This window comes from Equus asinus, chromosome 4 (assembly GCF_041296235.1).
Source record: "Equus asinus isolate D_3611 breed Donkey chromosome 4, EquAss-T2T_v2, whole genome shotgun sequence".
Taxonomy (NCBI): domain Eukaryota; kingdom Metazoa; phylum Chordata; class Mammalia; order Perissodactyla; family Equidae; genus Equus; species Equus asinus.
Window position 1 is genome coordinate 136051561 of NC_091793.1, and position 19587 is coordinate 136071147.

Here is a 19587-nt window from a genome sequence, read left to right on the forward strand (position 1 = left end):
TTCCCAGTCTCCTTAGCAACTAGGGTTGGCTATATAACCCTTTCACCAATGAAACTTGAGGTGAAATTTGCTGAAAGCTTCTGGGAAAGATTTTCCTCATTGAAGAAGGAAAGCCCCTTATTTATACCCATAGCTTAAAGCCATGGAAGCCATTCTGCAATGTGAAGTATCAAATCTAAAGATGAAAAATGCTAGTGGCAAAGCAAAAAGATAAGAACATGGGTCCTTCATGACACTGTTGAGTCACTACATCAACCATGGAACTGTGTATCCCTCAACATCTTATGGTGTGAGAAATGGCTACGGCTTAAGCCATGTGGTAGAATTTCCTGTCGCTGCTTACTGAAAGTGCAGTCCTAACTGATAACAGCGCTCAGTAAATGGCAACCACTGTCACAAGTACCACTAGTCCACAAAGCGCAGTCCTAACTGAGATGGTGCTCAGTAAATGGTAACCACCATCACAAGTACCACTAGTCCACAAAGTGCAGTCCTAACTGAGACGGTGCTCAGTAAATGGTAACCACTGTCACAAGTACCACTAGTCCACAAAGCGCAGTCCTAACTGAGACGGCGCACAGTAAATGGTAACCACTGTCACAAGTACCACTAGTCCACAAAGCGCAGTCCTAACTGAGACGGCGCTCAGTAAATGGTAACCACTGTCACAAGTACCACTAGTCCACAAAGTGCAGTCCTAACTGAGACGGCGCACAGTAAATGGTAACCATTGTCACAAGTACCACTAGTCCACAAAGTGCAGTCCTAACTGAGACGGCGCACAGTAAATGGTAACCACTATCACAAGTACCACTAGTCCACAAAGCGCAGTCCTAACTGAGACGGCGCTCAGTAAATGGTAACCACTGTCACAAGTACCACTAGTCCAAAAGTGCAGTCCTAACTGAGACGGCGCACAGTAAATGGTAACCACTATCACAAGTACCACTAGTCCACAAAGCGCAGTCCTAACTGAGACGGCGCTCAGTAAATGGTAACCACTGTCACAAGTACCACTAGTCCACAAAGCGCAGTCCTAACTGAGACGGCGCACAGTAAATGGTAACCATTGTCACAAGTACCACTAGTCCACAAAGTGCAGTCCTAACTGAGACGGCGCTCAGTAAATGGTAACCACTGTCACAAGTACCACTAGTCCACAAAGTGCAGTCCTAACTGAGACGGCGCACAGTAAATGGTAACCATTGTCACAAGTACCACTAGTCCACAAAGTGCAGTCCTAACTGAGACAGCGCTCAGTAAATGGTAACCACTGTCACAAGTACCACTAGTCCACAAAGTGCAGTCCTAACTGAGACGGCGCACAGTAAATGGTAACCATTGTCACAAGTACCACTAGTCCACAAAGTGCAGTCCTAACTGAGACGGCGCACAGTAAATGGTAACCACTATCACAAGTACCACCAGTCCACAAAGCGCAGTCCTAACTGAGTCCGCACTCAGTAAATGGTAACCACTGTCACAAGTACCACTAGTCCACAAAGTGCAGTCCTAACTGAGACGGTGCTCAGTAAACGGTAACCACTGTCCCAAGTACCACTAGTCCACAGGCACACTCCATCTCAGAGTTGATACAAGAATTCTATTTTTAAACAAACCATAGCCACTTCCACCACTCCGCAGAAATAATAATGCTAGTTTTACACTCATAAAGATAAAAGTAGTTTTACACTTAAAGAAATAAGTATAAAACTATTATAAAAAATTAACTTCCAAAATATGAGTGAAATAACTTAACTAAATCAGTATATTTATTTTGACTAATAGATATATTTCAGAATATCCAGAGTTAGCATATAACAAATATAGATACTAAAAGAGAAAAAAAGAAAGCTTGGGAGTGACATCAACATCATGGTGGAGTGAACTTGCCTGTGACTCTCTCCCCTCCAACATACAACAAAAAGGGGCAACATACTCCAACAGAACACATTCTAACAACACAAAAACCTCAGAGAGACACGCAGCCACATGACAGTGGGTGGAGAGGCTGCAGTCCCCTGGGAGGAGTTGGAAGAGGGTAAGAGAGAACTTCACTTCCTCCCCTAAAGACTGCGGTCACTGCCGTGGGAGGTTCCATGAGGGAAGGAGTGTGGGAGGGGCTGTGGGTTCACTGGATCACCCAGGACTCCCATGGCCTGTGCAGCCTAGAGGGAAGCCCTCTAACAGGGTGAAAGCTTTCACACAGGGTTACCTCATCAAGCCATGACCCCAGGAGACCAGATAGCAAGATGTGATCAAGAAATCCTGGAGTGCATGCAGGAGAAAGAGCCCCTCCCCCGACCTGCACTGCGCCATCTCAGCTGAAGGTGGGGGGGGAGGGGGGGGGGCGCAGCACTCAGAATACATGGCTCTCAACCCCCATCCAGTGGCGATAGGCTGTAACTGCAACCGAATAATATCAGAATGAGAAAGAGCTGACCTTCCAACATCAGAGACTGCATCAAATCTCCAGACCAGAGAGAAAACAACAAGCACCCAGAACTCAGTCCTGGGGACACAGAAATGTGTAAGCTAAATGACAATGAATTCAAAATAGCTATCATCAAAAAAGTCAATGAGGTAAAAGAGAATGTAGAGAAACAATTCAACGAGTCCATGAGCTACTTCACAAAAGAGATTCAACCTACAAAGAAGAATCAATCAGAAATACTAGAGATGCAAGACACAATGGAAGAGAGAAAACAAAATATGGATTCCCTGAATGCTCGAGTGGACATCACAGAGGATCAAATCAGAAAAATCGAAGATAGACATGTTGAAATGCTCCAGACACAGGAGGAAAGAGAACTAAGATTAAAAAGAAATAAGAAAGCCTCCAAGAAATATCCGACTCAGTGAGGAAATGCAACATAAGAACATAGGTATTCAAGAAGGTGAAGAGGAGAATGGAGCAGAAAGTGTGGTCAAAGAAATAATGGCAGAGAACTTCCCAAATCTAGGGAAAGACAGGGAAATATGTGTGGAAGAAGCTTCCAGATCTCCTAGATTTGCCACTGTAAAAAGATCTACTGCAAGGCATATAGTAGTAAAACTGGAAAATGATGAATGACACAGAAAGAATACTCAGGGCAGCAAGGCAGAAGAAAATAACCTACAAAGGAACCCTTATCAGACTTTCAGCGGATTTCTCTGCAGAAACCTTACAAGCTAGGACAGATTGGAACGACATATTCAAAACTTTAAAAGATAAAAATCTTCAGCCAAGAATACTCTATCCAGCAAAAATATCCTTCAGATATGAGGGAGAAATTAAATCTTTCCCAGACAAACAAAAGCTAAGGGACTTCGTAGCCACGAGACTCCCCTACAAGAAATCCTCAAGAAGGCCCTCACACCTGAAAAGAGAAAAAGAAGAAAGGGGTCACAAAACACAGAGTAAGGAGACACATAGAATCAGAATAGGATAGCAAATATTCAACTATAGCATTAGGATAAAGGGAAGGAAAACACCAAAAACAACGACAATCTTGTCACTTTAACTAGAAACTCACAACACAACTTAGAATAAGATATGAGAAAAACAACTTAGGAGGGGAGGAGGGAAGGGACTGAATCGGTTCAGACTAAGGAAATAAGAGGCCATCAGAAAATGGACTATCCTGGGGCCAGCCTGGTGGCACAGTGGTTAAGTTTTCACATTCTGCTTCAGCAGCCCAGGGTATGCTGGTTCGGATACTGGGTGTGGACATGGCACCACTTGGCAAGCCATGCTGTGACAGGCGTCCCACGTGTAAATTAGAGGAAGATGGGCATGGATGTTAGCTCAGGGCCAAACTTCCTCAGCAAAAAGAGGAGGATTGAGAGTGGATGTTAGCTCAGGGCTAATCTTCCACAAAAAAAAAGAAAAGAAAGAAAGAAAATGCAGTATATTATACACAAGACTCTGAATACAAACTTCAGGGTAGCCACTAAACTAAAAAGCAGAACAGAGACACAAAAAATAAATAAGGAAAAAACAAAGAAACACATCATAAAAAACTACATAATTCAATGGGTAGACCAAAATGCACAGGCCAAGAAACAAAGGAACTGCAGGAAAACGACTGATAAAATGACAGCAGTAAGCCCTCATATGTCAATAATCACCCTAAAGGTAAATGGATCGAATTTTCCAATAAAAAGACACAGAACGGTGGTATAGATTAAAGAACAAGACCCAACAATTTGCTGCCTCAAGGAAACATATTTCAGCTCCAATGACAAACACAGGGTCAGAGTAAAGGGGTGGAAGACGATACTCCAAGCTAACGGCAAACAAAAGAAAACAGGTGTTGCCATACTTATATCAGACAAAGGTGACTTCAAGATAAGACAGGTAAAGAGAGACAAAAAGGGGCAGTATATAATGATCAAAGGGACACTCCATCAAGAAGAAAAAACGCTTATAAATATCTATGCACCCAACACAGGAGCATCAAAGTTCATAAAGCAACCATTAACAAACATAAAAGAAGACATTAAAAATAACACAATAATAGTAGGGGACCTCAACACCCCACTCACATCATTGGACAGATCATCCAGACAGAAAATCAACAAGAAAACAGTGGAATTAAACAAAAAACTAAACCAGCTGGACTTAATAGATATATATAGAACACTCCATCCAAAAACAGCAGATTACACATTCTTCTCAAATGCACACGGAACATTCTCAAGGATAGACCATATATTGGGAAACAAGGCAAGCCTCAACAAATTTTAAAAAATTGAAATAGGGGCCAGCCCTGTGGCAAAGTGGTTAGCTCACACGCTCTGCTTCAGGGGCCAATGGTTTCGCTGGTTTGAGTCCTGAGTGCAGACACGGCACCACTCATCAGGCCATGCTGAGGTGGTGTCCCACATGCCAAAACTAGAAGGACCCACAACTAAAAAAATATACAATTATGTACTTGGGGGATTTCGGGAGAAAAAGTAGAAAAAAAAAAAAAAGATTAGCAACAGTTGTTAGCTCAGGTGTCAATCTTTAAAAAGTAAGTTCAAATAATAACAAGCATCTTTTTCAATCATAATACTATAAAGCCAGAAGTTAATTAAAAGAAAAAACCTGAGAAAGGAACAAAGATGTGGACACTAAACAACATGCTATTGAACAAGCAATGGAACATTGAAGAAATTAAATGAGAAATCAAAAAATATCTGGAGACAAATGAAAATAATAACATACCATATCAACTCATACGGAATGCAGCAAAAGCCTATACATCGCAATACAGACACACCTGAATAAACAAGAAAAATCCCAAATAAGCAATCTCAAATTACACCTAACTCAAAGAAGAAGAAAGACCGAAGTCAGCAGAAGGAGAAAAATAATAAAAATCAGAGCAGAAATGCTATTGAAACAAAAAAGGCAGTAGAAAGGATCAATGAAACACAGAGCTGGTTCTTTGAGAAGACAAGTAAAAACTGACAAACCCCTAGCCAGACTTAAAAAGAGAAAAAGAGAGAAAGCTCAGATAAACAAAATCAGAAATGAAAAAGGAGAAATAACAACAGACTCCACAGAAATACAATGGATTATAAGAGAATACTATGAAAAACTATATGCCAACAAAATGTAACCTAGAGGAAATGGATAAATTCTTAGACTCTTACACTCTCCCAAAGCTAAATCAAGAAGAAGCAGACAATCTGAAGAGACCAATCTCAAGGAAAGAGATTGAAACAGCAATCAAAAGCATCCGAAAGAATAAAACTCCAGGACCAGAAGGCTTTCCTGGGGAATTCTACCAAACTTTCAGAGAATATTTAATACCTATCCTTCTCAAGCTATTCCAAAAAATTAGGGAGGATGGAAGACTTCCTAACACATTCTACGAGGCCAACATCAACCTGATACCAAAGCCTGACAAGTACAGCATGTAAAAGGAGAACTACAGGCCAATATCGCTGGTGAACATAGGTGCAAAAATTCTCAACAAAATTTTGGCAACCCAAATTCAGCAATACATCAGAAGGATCATACATCACGATCAAGTGGGATTCATACCAGAGACACAGGGATGGTTCAACATCCGCAAATCAATCAACATGAGAGACCACATCCAAAAATTGAGGAATAAAAGCCACACGATCATCTCAATAGATGCAGAGAAAGCATTTGACAAGATCCAACAGCCATTTATGATAAAAGCTCTGAACAAAATGGGGATAGAAGGAAATTATCTCAATATAATAAAGGCCATATATGACAAACCCACACCCAACATCATACTCAATGGGCAAAACTGAGCGCCATCACCCTGAGAACAGGAACGAGACAAGGATGCCCACTATCACCACTCTTATTTAACATAGTACTGGAGGTTTTGGCCAGAGCAATTAGTCAAGAGAAAGGAATAAAAGGAATCCAAATAGGGAGTGAAGAAGTGAAACTATAGCTGTTTGCAGACGGCGTGATATTATATATAGAAAACCCCAAAAGATCCATCAAAAAACTAATAGAAATAATTAACAACTACAGTAAAGTTGCAGGGTATAAAATCAACTTACAAAAATCTGTTGCTTTTCTATACTCCAATAATGAATTTACAGAAAGAGAACTCAAGAATACAATTCCATTTGCAATCGCAACTAAAAGAATAAAGTACCTAGGAATAAATTTAACCAAGGAGGTGGAGGACTTATATGATGAAAACTATAAGACATTACTGAAAGAAACTGATAACGACATAAGGAGATGGAAAGAGATTCCTTGCTCATGGATTGGAAGAATAAGCATAGTTAAAATGTCCATACTACCCAAAGCAATCTACAGATTAAATGCAATCCCAATCAGAATCCCAATGACATTCCTCACAGAAACAGAGTAAAGAATCCTAAAATTCATATGGAGCAACCAAAGACCCCGAATTGCTAAGGTAATCCTGAGAAAAAAGAACAAAGCTGGAGGTATCACAATCCCTAACTTTAAAATGTACTGCAAAGCCATAGGATCAAAACGGCATGGTACTGGTACAAAAACAGGCACACAGATCAATGGAACAGAACTGAAAGCCCAGAAATAAAACCACACATCTACAGACAGCTAATCTTTGACAAAGGTGCCAAGAACATACAATGGAGAAAAGATAGTCTCTTCAATAAATGGTGCTGGGAAAACTGGACAGCCACATGTAAAAGAATGAAGGTAGATCACTATCTCATGCCATACACAAAAATAAACTCAAAATGGATCAAAACTTGAAGATACATCCTGAAACTATAAAACTCCTGGAAGATAATATTGGTAGTACACTCTTTGACATCAAACTAAAAAGGATCTTTTCAAATATCATGTCCTCTCAGACAAGGGAAACAAAAGAAAAAATAACCAAGCAGGAATTCATCAGACTAAAGAGCTTCTGCAAGGCAAAAGAAACTAGAATCAAAACAGACAACCCACCGATTGGGAGAAAATATTTGCAAATCATATATATGACAAAGGGTTAATCTCCATAATACACAAGGAACTCACACAACTGAACAATAAAAAGACAAACAACCCGGTCAAAAAATGGGCAGAGGAGATGAACATTTTTCCAAAGAAGATATATAGATGCCCAACAAACACATAAAAAGATGTTCAACATCACTGATCATCAGGGAAATGCAAATCAAAACTACACTATGATACCACCTTACACCTGTTAAAATGGCTATAATCACTAAGACTGAAAATAAGAAATATTGGAGAGGGTGTGGAGAGTAGGGAACCTTCATACACTGCTGGTGGGAATGCAAACTGGTGCAGCCACTATGGAAAACAGTACGGAGATTCCTCAAAAAACTAAAAATACTACTACCATGTGACCTAGCTATCCCACTACTGGTTATCTACCCAAACAATTTGAAATCAACAACCCACAGTAACATATGCACCCCTATGTTCACTGCAGCACTATTCACAATAGCCAAGACATGGAAGCAACCCAAGTGCCCACAGACTGATGATTGGATAAAGAAGATGTGGTGTACATATACAATGGAATACTACTCAGCCAGAAAAAAAGACAAATTCATCCTATTTGCAAGAATATGGAAGGACCTAGAGGGAATTATGCTAAGTGAAATAGCCAGTCTGAGAAGGACAAACACCAGATTATTCCACTCATATGTGGAATATAAACAAATACACAGACAAAGAAGCAGTTCAGTGGTTACCAGAAGTGGGGAGGGGGGTGGGCACAGGGGGTGAAGGGGAGCACTTACATGGTGAGAGTCAAGAAATAATGTACAACTGAAATTTCACATTGATGTAAACTATTATGAACTCAAGAAAAAAGAAAAAAGAAAGCTTGGTTTTGTGGGCAGATATAACTTAGCAGATTTAGATTTGCAGTGAATGCTGCCCACGGCAGCGCACAGGTCAGAAGTGGTAGGAGGTACCAGAAAAAGTCTCCTCCTTATTTACATGTACATATCACACATGTAGGTATCCATGTTTGCTGGTGAGAAAGAAGAGGAAGTTTCACCTTTCTCTGAAAAGGATTCTTCTTTGGGGTAAGGACGAAACATAGCATATGGGATGTATTTGACATAAAATAATAATAATCATAATTATATACATCAGCTTTTATTGCTTCAGATATCTGGTCATTTAGTATTATCATTTTAAAGTTGATTAAAAATGTAGTATGAACAGCTCTATGAAATATATACCTTGAAAAGACTACAGTATGGATTTGAGAATCTTAGCTACTATTATTGTCAAGTGGTCAACCCCAAGAAAGGAGCTGATATCTGTCTGAAATATAAAAGTCAACAAGTCATTTGGCCCAAAGTTAAATATTTAAAAGTCTAAAACCATTTTTAATTTCCCAGAAGGCAGGACCCGTGTCTGTTTACTTGGCTTTGTATAGCAATCAGTACAATTATGAATATTCAAAATTATTTCATTATAAAATTTCTAAATAAATCAATAGAACTACTAAAACCATCTCAAAACAAATAAACTAAAAGGCATGTTATTTTATTGGAGAGACATTTCAAGCAACCTCAACATTCATTGATTATAATGTAAAAGACATAGTTCTAAGCATTGGAGTTAAAAATATATAATCCTTGCCCTTATGGAACCTATGGTTTAATGGAGCACATGAACATATCCTTTCTTCCATGACAAGAAATAGCAATAAGTAGTCATAATAATAAAAGATAATAACAGCCCACCTTTGTTAAGCACATATCATAGTCACTCACTAAACGAAGCACTTTTGACAGTCTTTCTTTCAATTAATCTCAATACAACTCTGGGAGGGCTGGCCTTGTGGCTAAGTGTTTAAATTCGCGCGCTACACTTTGGCAGCCCAGGGTTCCCCAGTTCAAATCCTGGGTGCGGACCTAGCACCACTTGTCAAGCCATGCTGTGGTGGCGTCCCACGTAGAGGAACTAGAATGACCTACAGCTAGGATATACAACTATGTACTGGCGCTTTGGGGAGAAAAAAAGAAAAAAAAGGAGAAAGATTGGCAACAGATGTTAGCTCAGGGCCAATCTTCCTAGAAAAAAAAATAACAAGAAACTTCGAGGCTAGTATCATTATCCCTTTTTGCAAATCACAACATTGAGGCACAGAGAAGTCCCTGGAAGTGGCAGGCTGAAGACAAGCAGCAAGCAGTCTAAGACTAGAACCTGTATACTTAACCATTATTGCCCCTTGTTCAGAGGCTTCTTTTTATAAAAACTCAGTGTGAAAAGAACTACATACCCATTAATCTTTTCCTTAGACCACGAGGCGTTGTTGACAGAAATTCACCTTTATCATTGTTCTGTTTAAAAATAAAAAAGCAATATAGGTTAAATAGTCAAGTAATAATGATGACATGGAAATTACTGATGGATCTGAAAGAGGCTAGAAAAGAAGAAAAATATCTTGTTTTCAATAAACTACATTAGAACCAGATGAGCCAAGTTCCTAGAACTAGAAGACAATGACAAAGCAATTTGTTGGGGAAAAAGAAATAAAAAGAGTATAACAACAAAAACCATGTAACAACTTCCAAAGGATCCTGAGAGTGATTCTAGAAGCTGTATTCCAGATGGCGGTACAGTATGTATGTACTTTCATCACATAAAGACATCAGCCTTTGAACCACTTTTCACTCAGATTAGCAGAATTTTTTCTTAAAAAAAGGTAATAATATGCAGTGATGACGAGGAAGCAAGGAAAGAGGTACTCCTACAAACACCGCAACACGCCTTTTAATGCACGAGAAATTTACTGGTGTTCGGGGCTGGGCTGGTGGTGTAGCAGTTAGGCTCACGTACTCTGCTTCAGTGGCCCAGGGTTCGCAGGTTTGGATCCCAGGTGCAGACCTACACACCACACATCAAGCCATGCTGTGGAGGCATCCCACATTTAAAATAGAGGAAGATTGGAACAGGTGTTAGCTCAGCAACAATATTCCTCAAGCAAAAAGAGGAAGGTTGGGGCTGGTCCAGTGGCACAGCGGTTAAGTTCGCACAGCCCACTTTGGCGGCCTAGGGTTCGCTGGTTCGGATCCTGGGTGTGGACATGGCACTGCTTGGCAAACCATGCTCTGGTAGGCGTCCCACATATAAAGTAAAAGAAGACGGGCACAGATGTGAGCTCAGGGCCAGTCTTCCTCAGCAAAAAGAGGAGGATTGGCAGCAGATGTTAGCTCAGGGCTAATCTTCCTCAAAAAAAAAAGAGGAAGGTTGGCAACAGATGTTAGCTCAGGGCTAATCTTCCTCACCAAAAAAAGGGAAACTAACTGGTGTTAAAGCATTACATTCTATGAAGAAGAGAGAAACACATTTATAACTTTTACTTCTATATTTTTAAACATTTTACAGAAGTATAGTATGTTTTTCCTTCCCTTACATAATATATTTTAATACCATTAAATTTCAACCTCATTAAAATATCCACTGCTATACACATGTTAACTTTTTATGGTATTAATAAAAAGATAAAGTATCCTGTATTTTTTTGGCAATATGAAAAATGACAAAAAAGTTAAGTCTGTTGTCTTGTGATCAGTTGTTTGTGCCAGTTATAGATGTTAATAAATTTTGATTGGGATATTAAGAATAGTATCATAATAATTCAGCCAATCCCAATGGGTTTATAAAGTATATTACAGTATATTTCAAATTTTTTTGATCCAGATCTTCAAAAATGCTTTTTACATTTTGCCATCTTGATCTATTACTCTTGTACATATATAACTGAAACAAATTCTGTTGAAATAATACTTACAAATAGAAATTTTCTATTTATTCTATTTCATTTTTTAAATTGTAGGTCATGTCCTACTAATCTGATTTCAAGTTTGACAGTTGTGACAACCTGCATCCATATGGCTTAATTATCAGGTCTGAGAACACCTGTGTCAAAATAACCATTTCAGAAAATTCTTGCTCAAAAAGATAAGGCCATGAACTAATAAATAACTCCACTTTGCTACAGAAATTTCTGCAAACTAATTTACCTCCACAGTTTGCTCATTTGGGCAACCTGTTCTCCCATCAGGACAACAGGTTACTCACCAGGCGAACAGCTTGCTGATCAAACAACAGTTTACTTAGAAAGACTCAGTTCAAGGCCCTCTCCTTGCTGTGTCCACCACTCCTAAAATGCCATGTCATAAATCTGTCTAACACAGATCAGTTCCCCATCTTGACAGACGTGCCTTAAACCCCTCGAGTCCAGATCCCCAAGCCCTATCCACAGCACACAGATTCTCTCCTGAAGTCCCCTTCTAAGACAGTGCACTTAGATTCTGTTATAGTGATGTTGTCTCTTATTGTGGTAGATAGAACCTTTGATTAACAGGTTTTCTGATGGTCTCTTGGGGACTGACAGGATCCACTAATGTGTTATGAGCCACAACTTGAAAAATTACGCTAGTATATCTACATTCTTCATTGGATTAAGGGAATGAGGTTTATTCTTTCATAGTGAAGTAATATACAAGATATGATACAGGAAAAAAGCATTATAAAGACAAAGGAGGCTCTGACATGTCCAATCCCACACCCCGACTTGCCTAAATGGCACATTCCCGCACAGGCCAGAACCATGGCCCTGAACATCTGCACTCACATTCTGACCCAAGGAGCTCCCCGAACTTAGCCTGTGCACAAGTCCAGGCATATGTAAATCTACAGCTGCCCGGGCGCAGACAACTCACCACTCACATACTCATCGTCCTGGATTCATCATGCCCATCTGGGCTTGCCCACATCCAGGAAGGGCCACTTGACAAGGCATAATGAAAAAACAAACCCACAAAAACACAAAGGAGAGGATAAAAATAGTCAGTTCCTTTCAGCTACCCTGGAATGAATTTACCAAATCCAATTTAGTTTTCAAATGTAAATTATAAAAGGATAGATTACTGGATTTAATGGACCTTGGGATCAATCTCCCAAGAAACAACAGAACACTATATACAAAAGTGAAACAAAACAAAACCAAAACCCTAAAATTCCCAGGTCAGCTCTTCTAAGCTGAAAATACTCAGGGATAGTTCTGACAGAAGAGTCACGACAGTTGAGTCCAGAAGACCTGGCTTCATTTCCCAGCTTTTCTCCTTCCTAGTTAGGTGAATGAACTGGGACACATCACTTCAGCTCTCTCAATCTCACATTCGTCATCATAAGTTAGGTATTTAATTGGCAGATACCTGTCAATTATAAAGCACTATACAAATTAAGAGACAAAATGGGTATTTTTCATCATGTCTTACTTTGTAACACCAAGGTTTTTGCCAGTTTTTACTCAATTGCTTACCTTCAACTGAACTTTGTCTGAAGCAGGATGCCCTAAAGAATGAAACAAAAAGCCACTACTTACTACAAATACTTCACTTTTTATCATAGTCTAGTTACATTAAAAGCAAAGTTGCCGTTTCTACCTAGAAGCCATGACATACTAATGAATTCTCAACTAACTGCATCTCCACCAGAGGCTGAATTGTCATTATTAATGCCATGATTACTCCCATTAGTGACAGCTACATCCTGAATTTCTGTAGTACTCATCTAACAAGAAAAAACGGATCCATTTTCATTGTTCATTATTTAAAAAGTATACTGCTTAACCTAGTTGGAATGGGTCACTGAAAAACAACTGCTCCACAATTCTCTACAAACTATAAGACTTCCAAATCCCCAAAACCTTATTTCAAATAGTATTTGCCAAAGCAAATCTTCCATGAACATTTGGCTAACTCAAACAAATGACAACAGGGTTTTAAGACTGTTTCTAGTTGGCCCTGTCAATTTGCGTGACTTCTACCAGCACAGATATTTTACCCTTTTATTGATAGCTAAATACAGGTATACTAAGGCACACAGGTTGGAGTACTAACTGCACGCTGTTGAATCAATTTTCAGAATAGAAAAGTAAAAAATATACAAAAATGCACTTTGACAAAAAAAAAAGTAACATACTGTAACTTGAAGCAACTATGAAAAGTCTCTTCAAAGAACGGAGGTAAAATCTTACCCTTGCTACATTGAGGAATGTTTATCATAATTTCAGGATCATTCTTCAAATTGAATGAAACACTTTTTCTTGGTGTTTTTGCTAGTTCGGAAGCTATAAACAGACAAAAGAAATATATAAAAGACCCTTTAATGGGCAACAGCAGCTGAAGAGGAGCACCAGCCTTATTCCACTCACATAAACTCTCTAAAAAGAAAGAAAAAAACACGCCTGCAACTATTATCAGAAAGACAAACCTACCTACCCATACTGAGTACTACTGCTTTCAGCTCTACTCGCTGTGTCCCAAGCATCTTTAACTCTTCCTTCAATTACCCACAGGACTTAAAAAAAACACAAATAGAGAACTAACTTTGACCTTGAGCTTTCCCTAATTAACATACTCCCTCCCTCCTCTCCTCTGATCAGCTCAGACTCCTTCAATTTCCTTACAGTATATACTTGAGGCACATCTTTGCTAGGAGGTAAGAAAGAATGGCCAGAAAGTGGGATCTAACATCAAATTGAAACTGTGTATATTTAAAATTATACTTTAAAAGCTCTTAAATCTCTCATAAAATGTGGTATATTTTATTTTGTGTCTAAAACTGTATAATACCTATGAATAATGTGCAAAATATAATATAGCATTGAATAGATGGCCGTTACTTCAATTGAGCATCAGATGAAATAGTTGGCTTCTAAATAGAAGGGGCCATTTTAAATGAAAAATACAATCTTTATCTTTAAAGATGCTCACATTCTCACACTATGATAGGCATGTGGGAAATGAGCCTAACTGAAGGAATAGATTTACATTTCCCAAATTAACACACTCCAGGACACTGTTCACTAAGAAAAAAGGTATACATTATTTAAATTATCTCCTTCCTTTTTTTTTTTAAAGGAGACAATAGAGTTGAATTTGTGTAAGTTAAACCCACTTTACTGACTCAAACTCTTTCTAACCTATTTCACATTGTTTTATCCTCCCATCTTGAAACTGACCTGACATATTCATGACAGTCCCCACAAATGCACTGGCTTCTTTTTCCTTAACCTCTTTGGTCCTCTGTATCATCTACTAGTCTTTTAAAAATCTTTCTTTGAAATTATTCCTCCATTTGGGTTCTATGACATTACCCTGGCCCCCGACTACTGTTGGTAGTCATCCACCTCTTCTTCCCTGTGCTCATCCTCCTCAACATTCTACCTGTGGGTATGCCTAAGGCTCAGGCCTTGGCCTTCTCTTTACACCAGAAAAATATACCATTTTTGGATTAAAGGCTGTTGATCCACAGGATAGGAAAAAACTCCACATCAACAAAAAGCCACGTAAGTACAAAGTAACTTACCTGAGATCATATTGGTTTTATATTGAAACAAAAATTCTCTATCTGCTTTTAAATGACTATTACACTACAAAAGGAGAAACAAAGAAAAAGGAAGAAGAGGAAAAGAACAAGAGACAGTCATTGTGTATGGCTACTGACTAATAATTAAAAATTGGGGTTTATATTTTGTCTTTTTATTTTGATTTTTCTAATAATTCATTTGTATTATATTATACATTGTTATATTATATTATCATATATATAATATTATATTATACATTATTATTATTATTATACATATTATACATTATACATTATTATATTATACAACTGGTCTGCAACATATTAGAAATTTGAAAATAAAATTCCCCTTTGCCTAATGATAGCTTCTCATCAGGCTATTATCTGATCCTATGTAACCAATCTATTTTCAACTTCCCTAGTGTCATCTATTTCTCCAAGCTGGCTCCCCTCCTGTGCTTTCTACTTGGTACTTCACCTTTGTTCCTTTGTTTGCATTTATTTACTCATCCTGGACATGTTCTCTGTATTTTACAAAGCCTTCCACTCTAACCCTTAGTCTATGTCTAGTCCTATATCTCGGTTAGCCCAATTTTCTTTTTGTTTTTTGAGGAAGATTAGCCCTGAGCTAACTACTGCCAATCTTCCTCTTTTTGCTGGGGAAGACTGGCCCTGAGCTAACGTCCATGCCCATCTTCCTCTACTTTATACGTGGGACGCCTACCACAGCATGGCTTTTGCCAAGCGGTTCCATGTCCGCACCCAAGATCCGAACCAGCAAACCCCGGGCTGCCGAGAAGCGGAACATGTGAACTTAACCACTGCACCACCAGGCCGGCCCCTAGCCCAATTATAGTTAATCATCATTTATACTCAGAGTAATATAGGACTTTCTGGCAGATCATTAAGTTACTTAAAAAACATTAAGGAATTTAATTTTCCTAATATATTTATATGTAAACACAATTAGCAATAATACTTAATGAGTCAAAGAAACTCTTTAAAGAGCATTATAATCTAACACAAGTCCTAACTAAACACAGATTTTGGAAAATATGATCAGTCTCAAATTATCCAAAAAACTGTCTTTCATGACTGTATATTTCTTTCAGATGAGATGACAGAAATGTACAACATGACAATATTTACAGATATAGGACATATCATCGTGGTGACACATGTTGATTATCAGCTTGGAGAACTACTTGATTACTCCTCTGGGGTTCCCCTTTTCTTTTCACTATTAGTTGTCCTCTTCTCCAGTGTTCTTTGTCCTGCTTCACTGTCCTAGGGTTTCATTTTGGTCTTGGTGTCTATCTGATCTTTTCTCTAATAATTACATTATATAATATTACATTTCTCTGGTTTCTCAAAGATCCTACACAGAATTTAGTCATTTTCACATATCAAAAAACTTTTAATTTGCTGATATAGATAATAAACACTAAGAAATACATCAATTAATGTAAATTATTGTATGTACCATGTTAAGTTCAAAATTAGTGATGAATTTAATATTACACCTGTCAGAAAAACTGAACTTTGCAAATGATTAAATCATAGTATATTCAGAAATGAAGGTCTTATAATTAATTCTAATATGACCCTCATCAGTGCCAACAGTTAACAAGAGTGATTTCCACTTGACCTTGAACATTTACACAGTCCCTGGCAAGAATGATTGCATAAAGATATACCATTTAAAAATATCTAGATGTTTTATAATTATAGATTAGAAGCCCTTTTATACAACTATTACATTTTACCAGGTAGTTAACTATTATTCCCTTGCTCTTGACTTTTTGGTATTATCAAACCATCATCTACTTATGGACCTCCTTAATTTTCAAAGTGCTTTCATATATTATTTCCTTTCCTCAAAGCTTTCAAAATTGATGACCCCTCACACCACAGAATCCAAATATAGTGCCATCTGAATTTTTTAAAAGAATTAAAATTGGCAGTTTAATTTTAATGTTATATGTAATTTATTACAGTCTGGTTCTCTGAAAATCAGTAATTCACATGTAATTGGCTTACATGGTTATTAAGTTGGGTAAGAAAAACATTAAAATAGCCTATTCTTAACAATTTTATACAAATAATTCTCTATAATACAAACATTTTCTATATACAGTGTAAAATGCTTATTCAATAAACTCAGAATATCTCTGTGTGACAGAAGTGACTCATTTACTTAACAAAAATTTGTTAAGAACCTATGCTAGATGCTGTGGGAAGAAAATGAAGATAGGGGTCCTACTCTGAGAAGTTTATTACCTAGATGAGAAGACATGTGAGCAGGAAAAAAACTAATGACTTTAAGTATGCTTGATAATATAAAATAATATAAAATGACACCCCCCAGCATGGGGATGATAAATGTGGGGAATGTGGCCAAATACACCTTCTTAGAAAAGGTGAATAGTGATTACAGAAATCAGCAAAGAAACATACCTAGTTTAGCCATCTTTTCAGAGTGTTTTCTATTCTGAAAAGAATAAACTTTATTCCCACCATCTGTAGCAGAGCCATTTTTCAAGGATCCTGAAAGAGAAAATGTAACACATACCTACGATAAATGGGCAAAGTTAGTTAGCAAGAAAAAAAAAGATAAAATTTTAACTAAGAACTTAAGATTTGTACCCCTCACAGTCTTGCATACAGGTTTAACAATACATACGTATACATATTTTAAAACATACAACAGACTATGCCACTGTTTATATAAATTTTAAAACACTGAAAACATTATTATTCACAAATACACACAAAAATATATTAAAAAAAAAAGCCCCCTAAACAAAGCCCTCCAGACTAGAGGGGTACGCATTCAGCTCATGACAGGAGTTGCCCCTGCGAAGGGAGGACAGAAGAGAATTTATAGTCATGCTTCCTTCTGGAAGCAAACATGCAAAGTACAATGGTGAATTGAGGCTGAGATTTAAACAGCTGTTACATGGTAGAAGCTCTCTTACTCTCAATTAAGACCTTGACTTAACTTCATTCTTCAGCCTTCCTTTTGAATAACAACTGCTGTGTACAATATACTGGACCCTCACGGATAGTACCCTACTCTCCAGCACAGCAATTCTCAAAGTTTGGCCTGGGGAGTTTCTGAGGTCCCTGAGGCCAAAATTATTTCCTAATAACACTAAGACATTATTTGACCTTCTGACTCTCAATCATCAGTGTATAGTGAGGTATTCCAGAGACTGCACGACGTGTGATGACGTTACCACTCTGTTGCTTAATGGAACGTGTAAAGCAGACATGAAAATCCAGCTGTCTTCTATTAAGCCAAACATAAAAGAGATTTGCAAAGATGTAAAACAATGCCTCTTCACTAGTATTTTTTCAAATAGTTGTTTTTCATTTAAATATGTGTAATTTACGTTAACATGTAATGGGTTTATTACTGTTATTACAAAACAGTGCCAAACTTTTCCAAAGCTGGTGCTCGTTCTCCTTACTGTTTCAGAGTTCTGGTTGATCTATATGCACAAACACTTAGTATTACCCAGACTCCTTAACCTTTGCCAATCTAGTGGGTATAAAATGAATCTCACGGGGTGACGTGTTTTAATTTGCCTTTCCCTAATCACTAATGATGTTGGACATCTTTTCACATGTTTCTTATTTCCAGAAGAAGAAATATCTTTTTTATCCTATGAAGAGAAGTACTCAATTTTTTTAATAGACTTTATATTTTAGAGTAGTTTTAGGTTCACAGCCAACTTGAGTGGAAGGTAGGGAGATTTCCCATATACCTCCTGCTCTCACATATGCACAACCTCCCCCACTATCAACATCCCACATCAGGGTGGGACATTTGTTACAACTGAGGAACCTACACTGACCCGTCATTATCACTCAAAGTCCAGAGCTTCTGTTAGGGTTCACTCTGGGTGTTGTACATTCTATAAGTTTTGACAAAAGTATGATGACATGTATCTACCACTATAGTATCATACAGAATAGTTTCACTGCCCTAAAAATCCTGTGCTCCACCTATTCACCCCTCTCTTCTCCTGACCCTTGGGCAACCACTGATCTTTTTACTGTCTCCATAGTTTTGCGTTTTCCAGAATGTCATATAGTTAGAATCATACAGTATGTAGCCTTTTCAGATTGGCTTCTTTCAGTTAGTAACATGCACTTAAGGCTTCTCCATGTCTTTTCATGGCTTGATAGCTTACTATTTTTTAGCACTGAATAATAATCTGTTGTCTGGATGTATCACAGTTTATTTATCCTTGGTTGAGTTCTTGGTTGTTTCCAAGCCTTGGCAATTATGAACAAAGCTGCTATAAACATCTGTGTGCAGGTTTTTGGGTGGACATTAACTTTCAACTCATTTGAGCAAACACAAAGAGCACAACTGCTAGGTCACAGGGTGAGAACATGTTCAGTTTGTAAGAAACTGCCAGTCTGCCTTCCAAAGAGCTATCCCACTTTGCACTCCCACCAGCAGTAAACGATAGTCGCTACTGCTCCACAGCTGTGTCAGCATTTGATGTTATCAGTGTTTTGAATTTAGGCCACTCTAGGTGTGTAGTGCTATCTCACTGTTGTTTTAATTTGTGATTCCCTAATAACATATAACGTTCAGTATATTTTCATATGCTTTTTTGCCATCTCTATATCTTCTTTGGTGAGATGTCCAGGTCCTTTGCCCATTTTTTAATCAGGTTGTTCATTTTCTTATTGCTGAGTTTTAAGAGCTCTTTGCATATTCTGAATAACAGTTCTTTAACAGATATGTCTCT

The 19587-nt window shown here is 38.0% G+C and overlaps 1 protein-coding gene across 2 annotated transcripts in view; it reads right to left on the minus strand.

Moving 5' to 3' along the window:
• The window catches only part of ORC2 (origin recognition complex subunit 2), a 55007-nt gene that overhangs the window by 24939 nt on the left and 10481 nt on the right, over positions 1 to 19587 (minus strand). For both annotated transcript variants that reach the window (XM_070508360.1, XM_070508361.1), the window contains exons 5-8: positions 17276 to 17365; positions 13485 to 13577; positions 12768 to 12799; positions 9717 to 9777 (exon numbers count right to left, since the gene is read on the minus strand). In XM_070508360.1, the coding sequence (XP_070364461.1) occupies positions 9717 to 9777; positions 12768 to 12799; positions 13485 to 13577; positions 17276 to 17365 (276 nt within the window). The remainder of the gene's footprint in view (positions 1 to 9716; positions 9778 to 12767; positions 12800 to 13484; positions 13578 to 17275; positions 17366 to 19587) is intronic.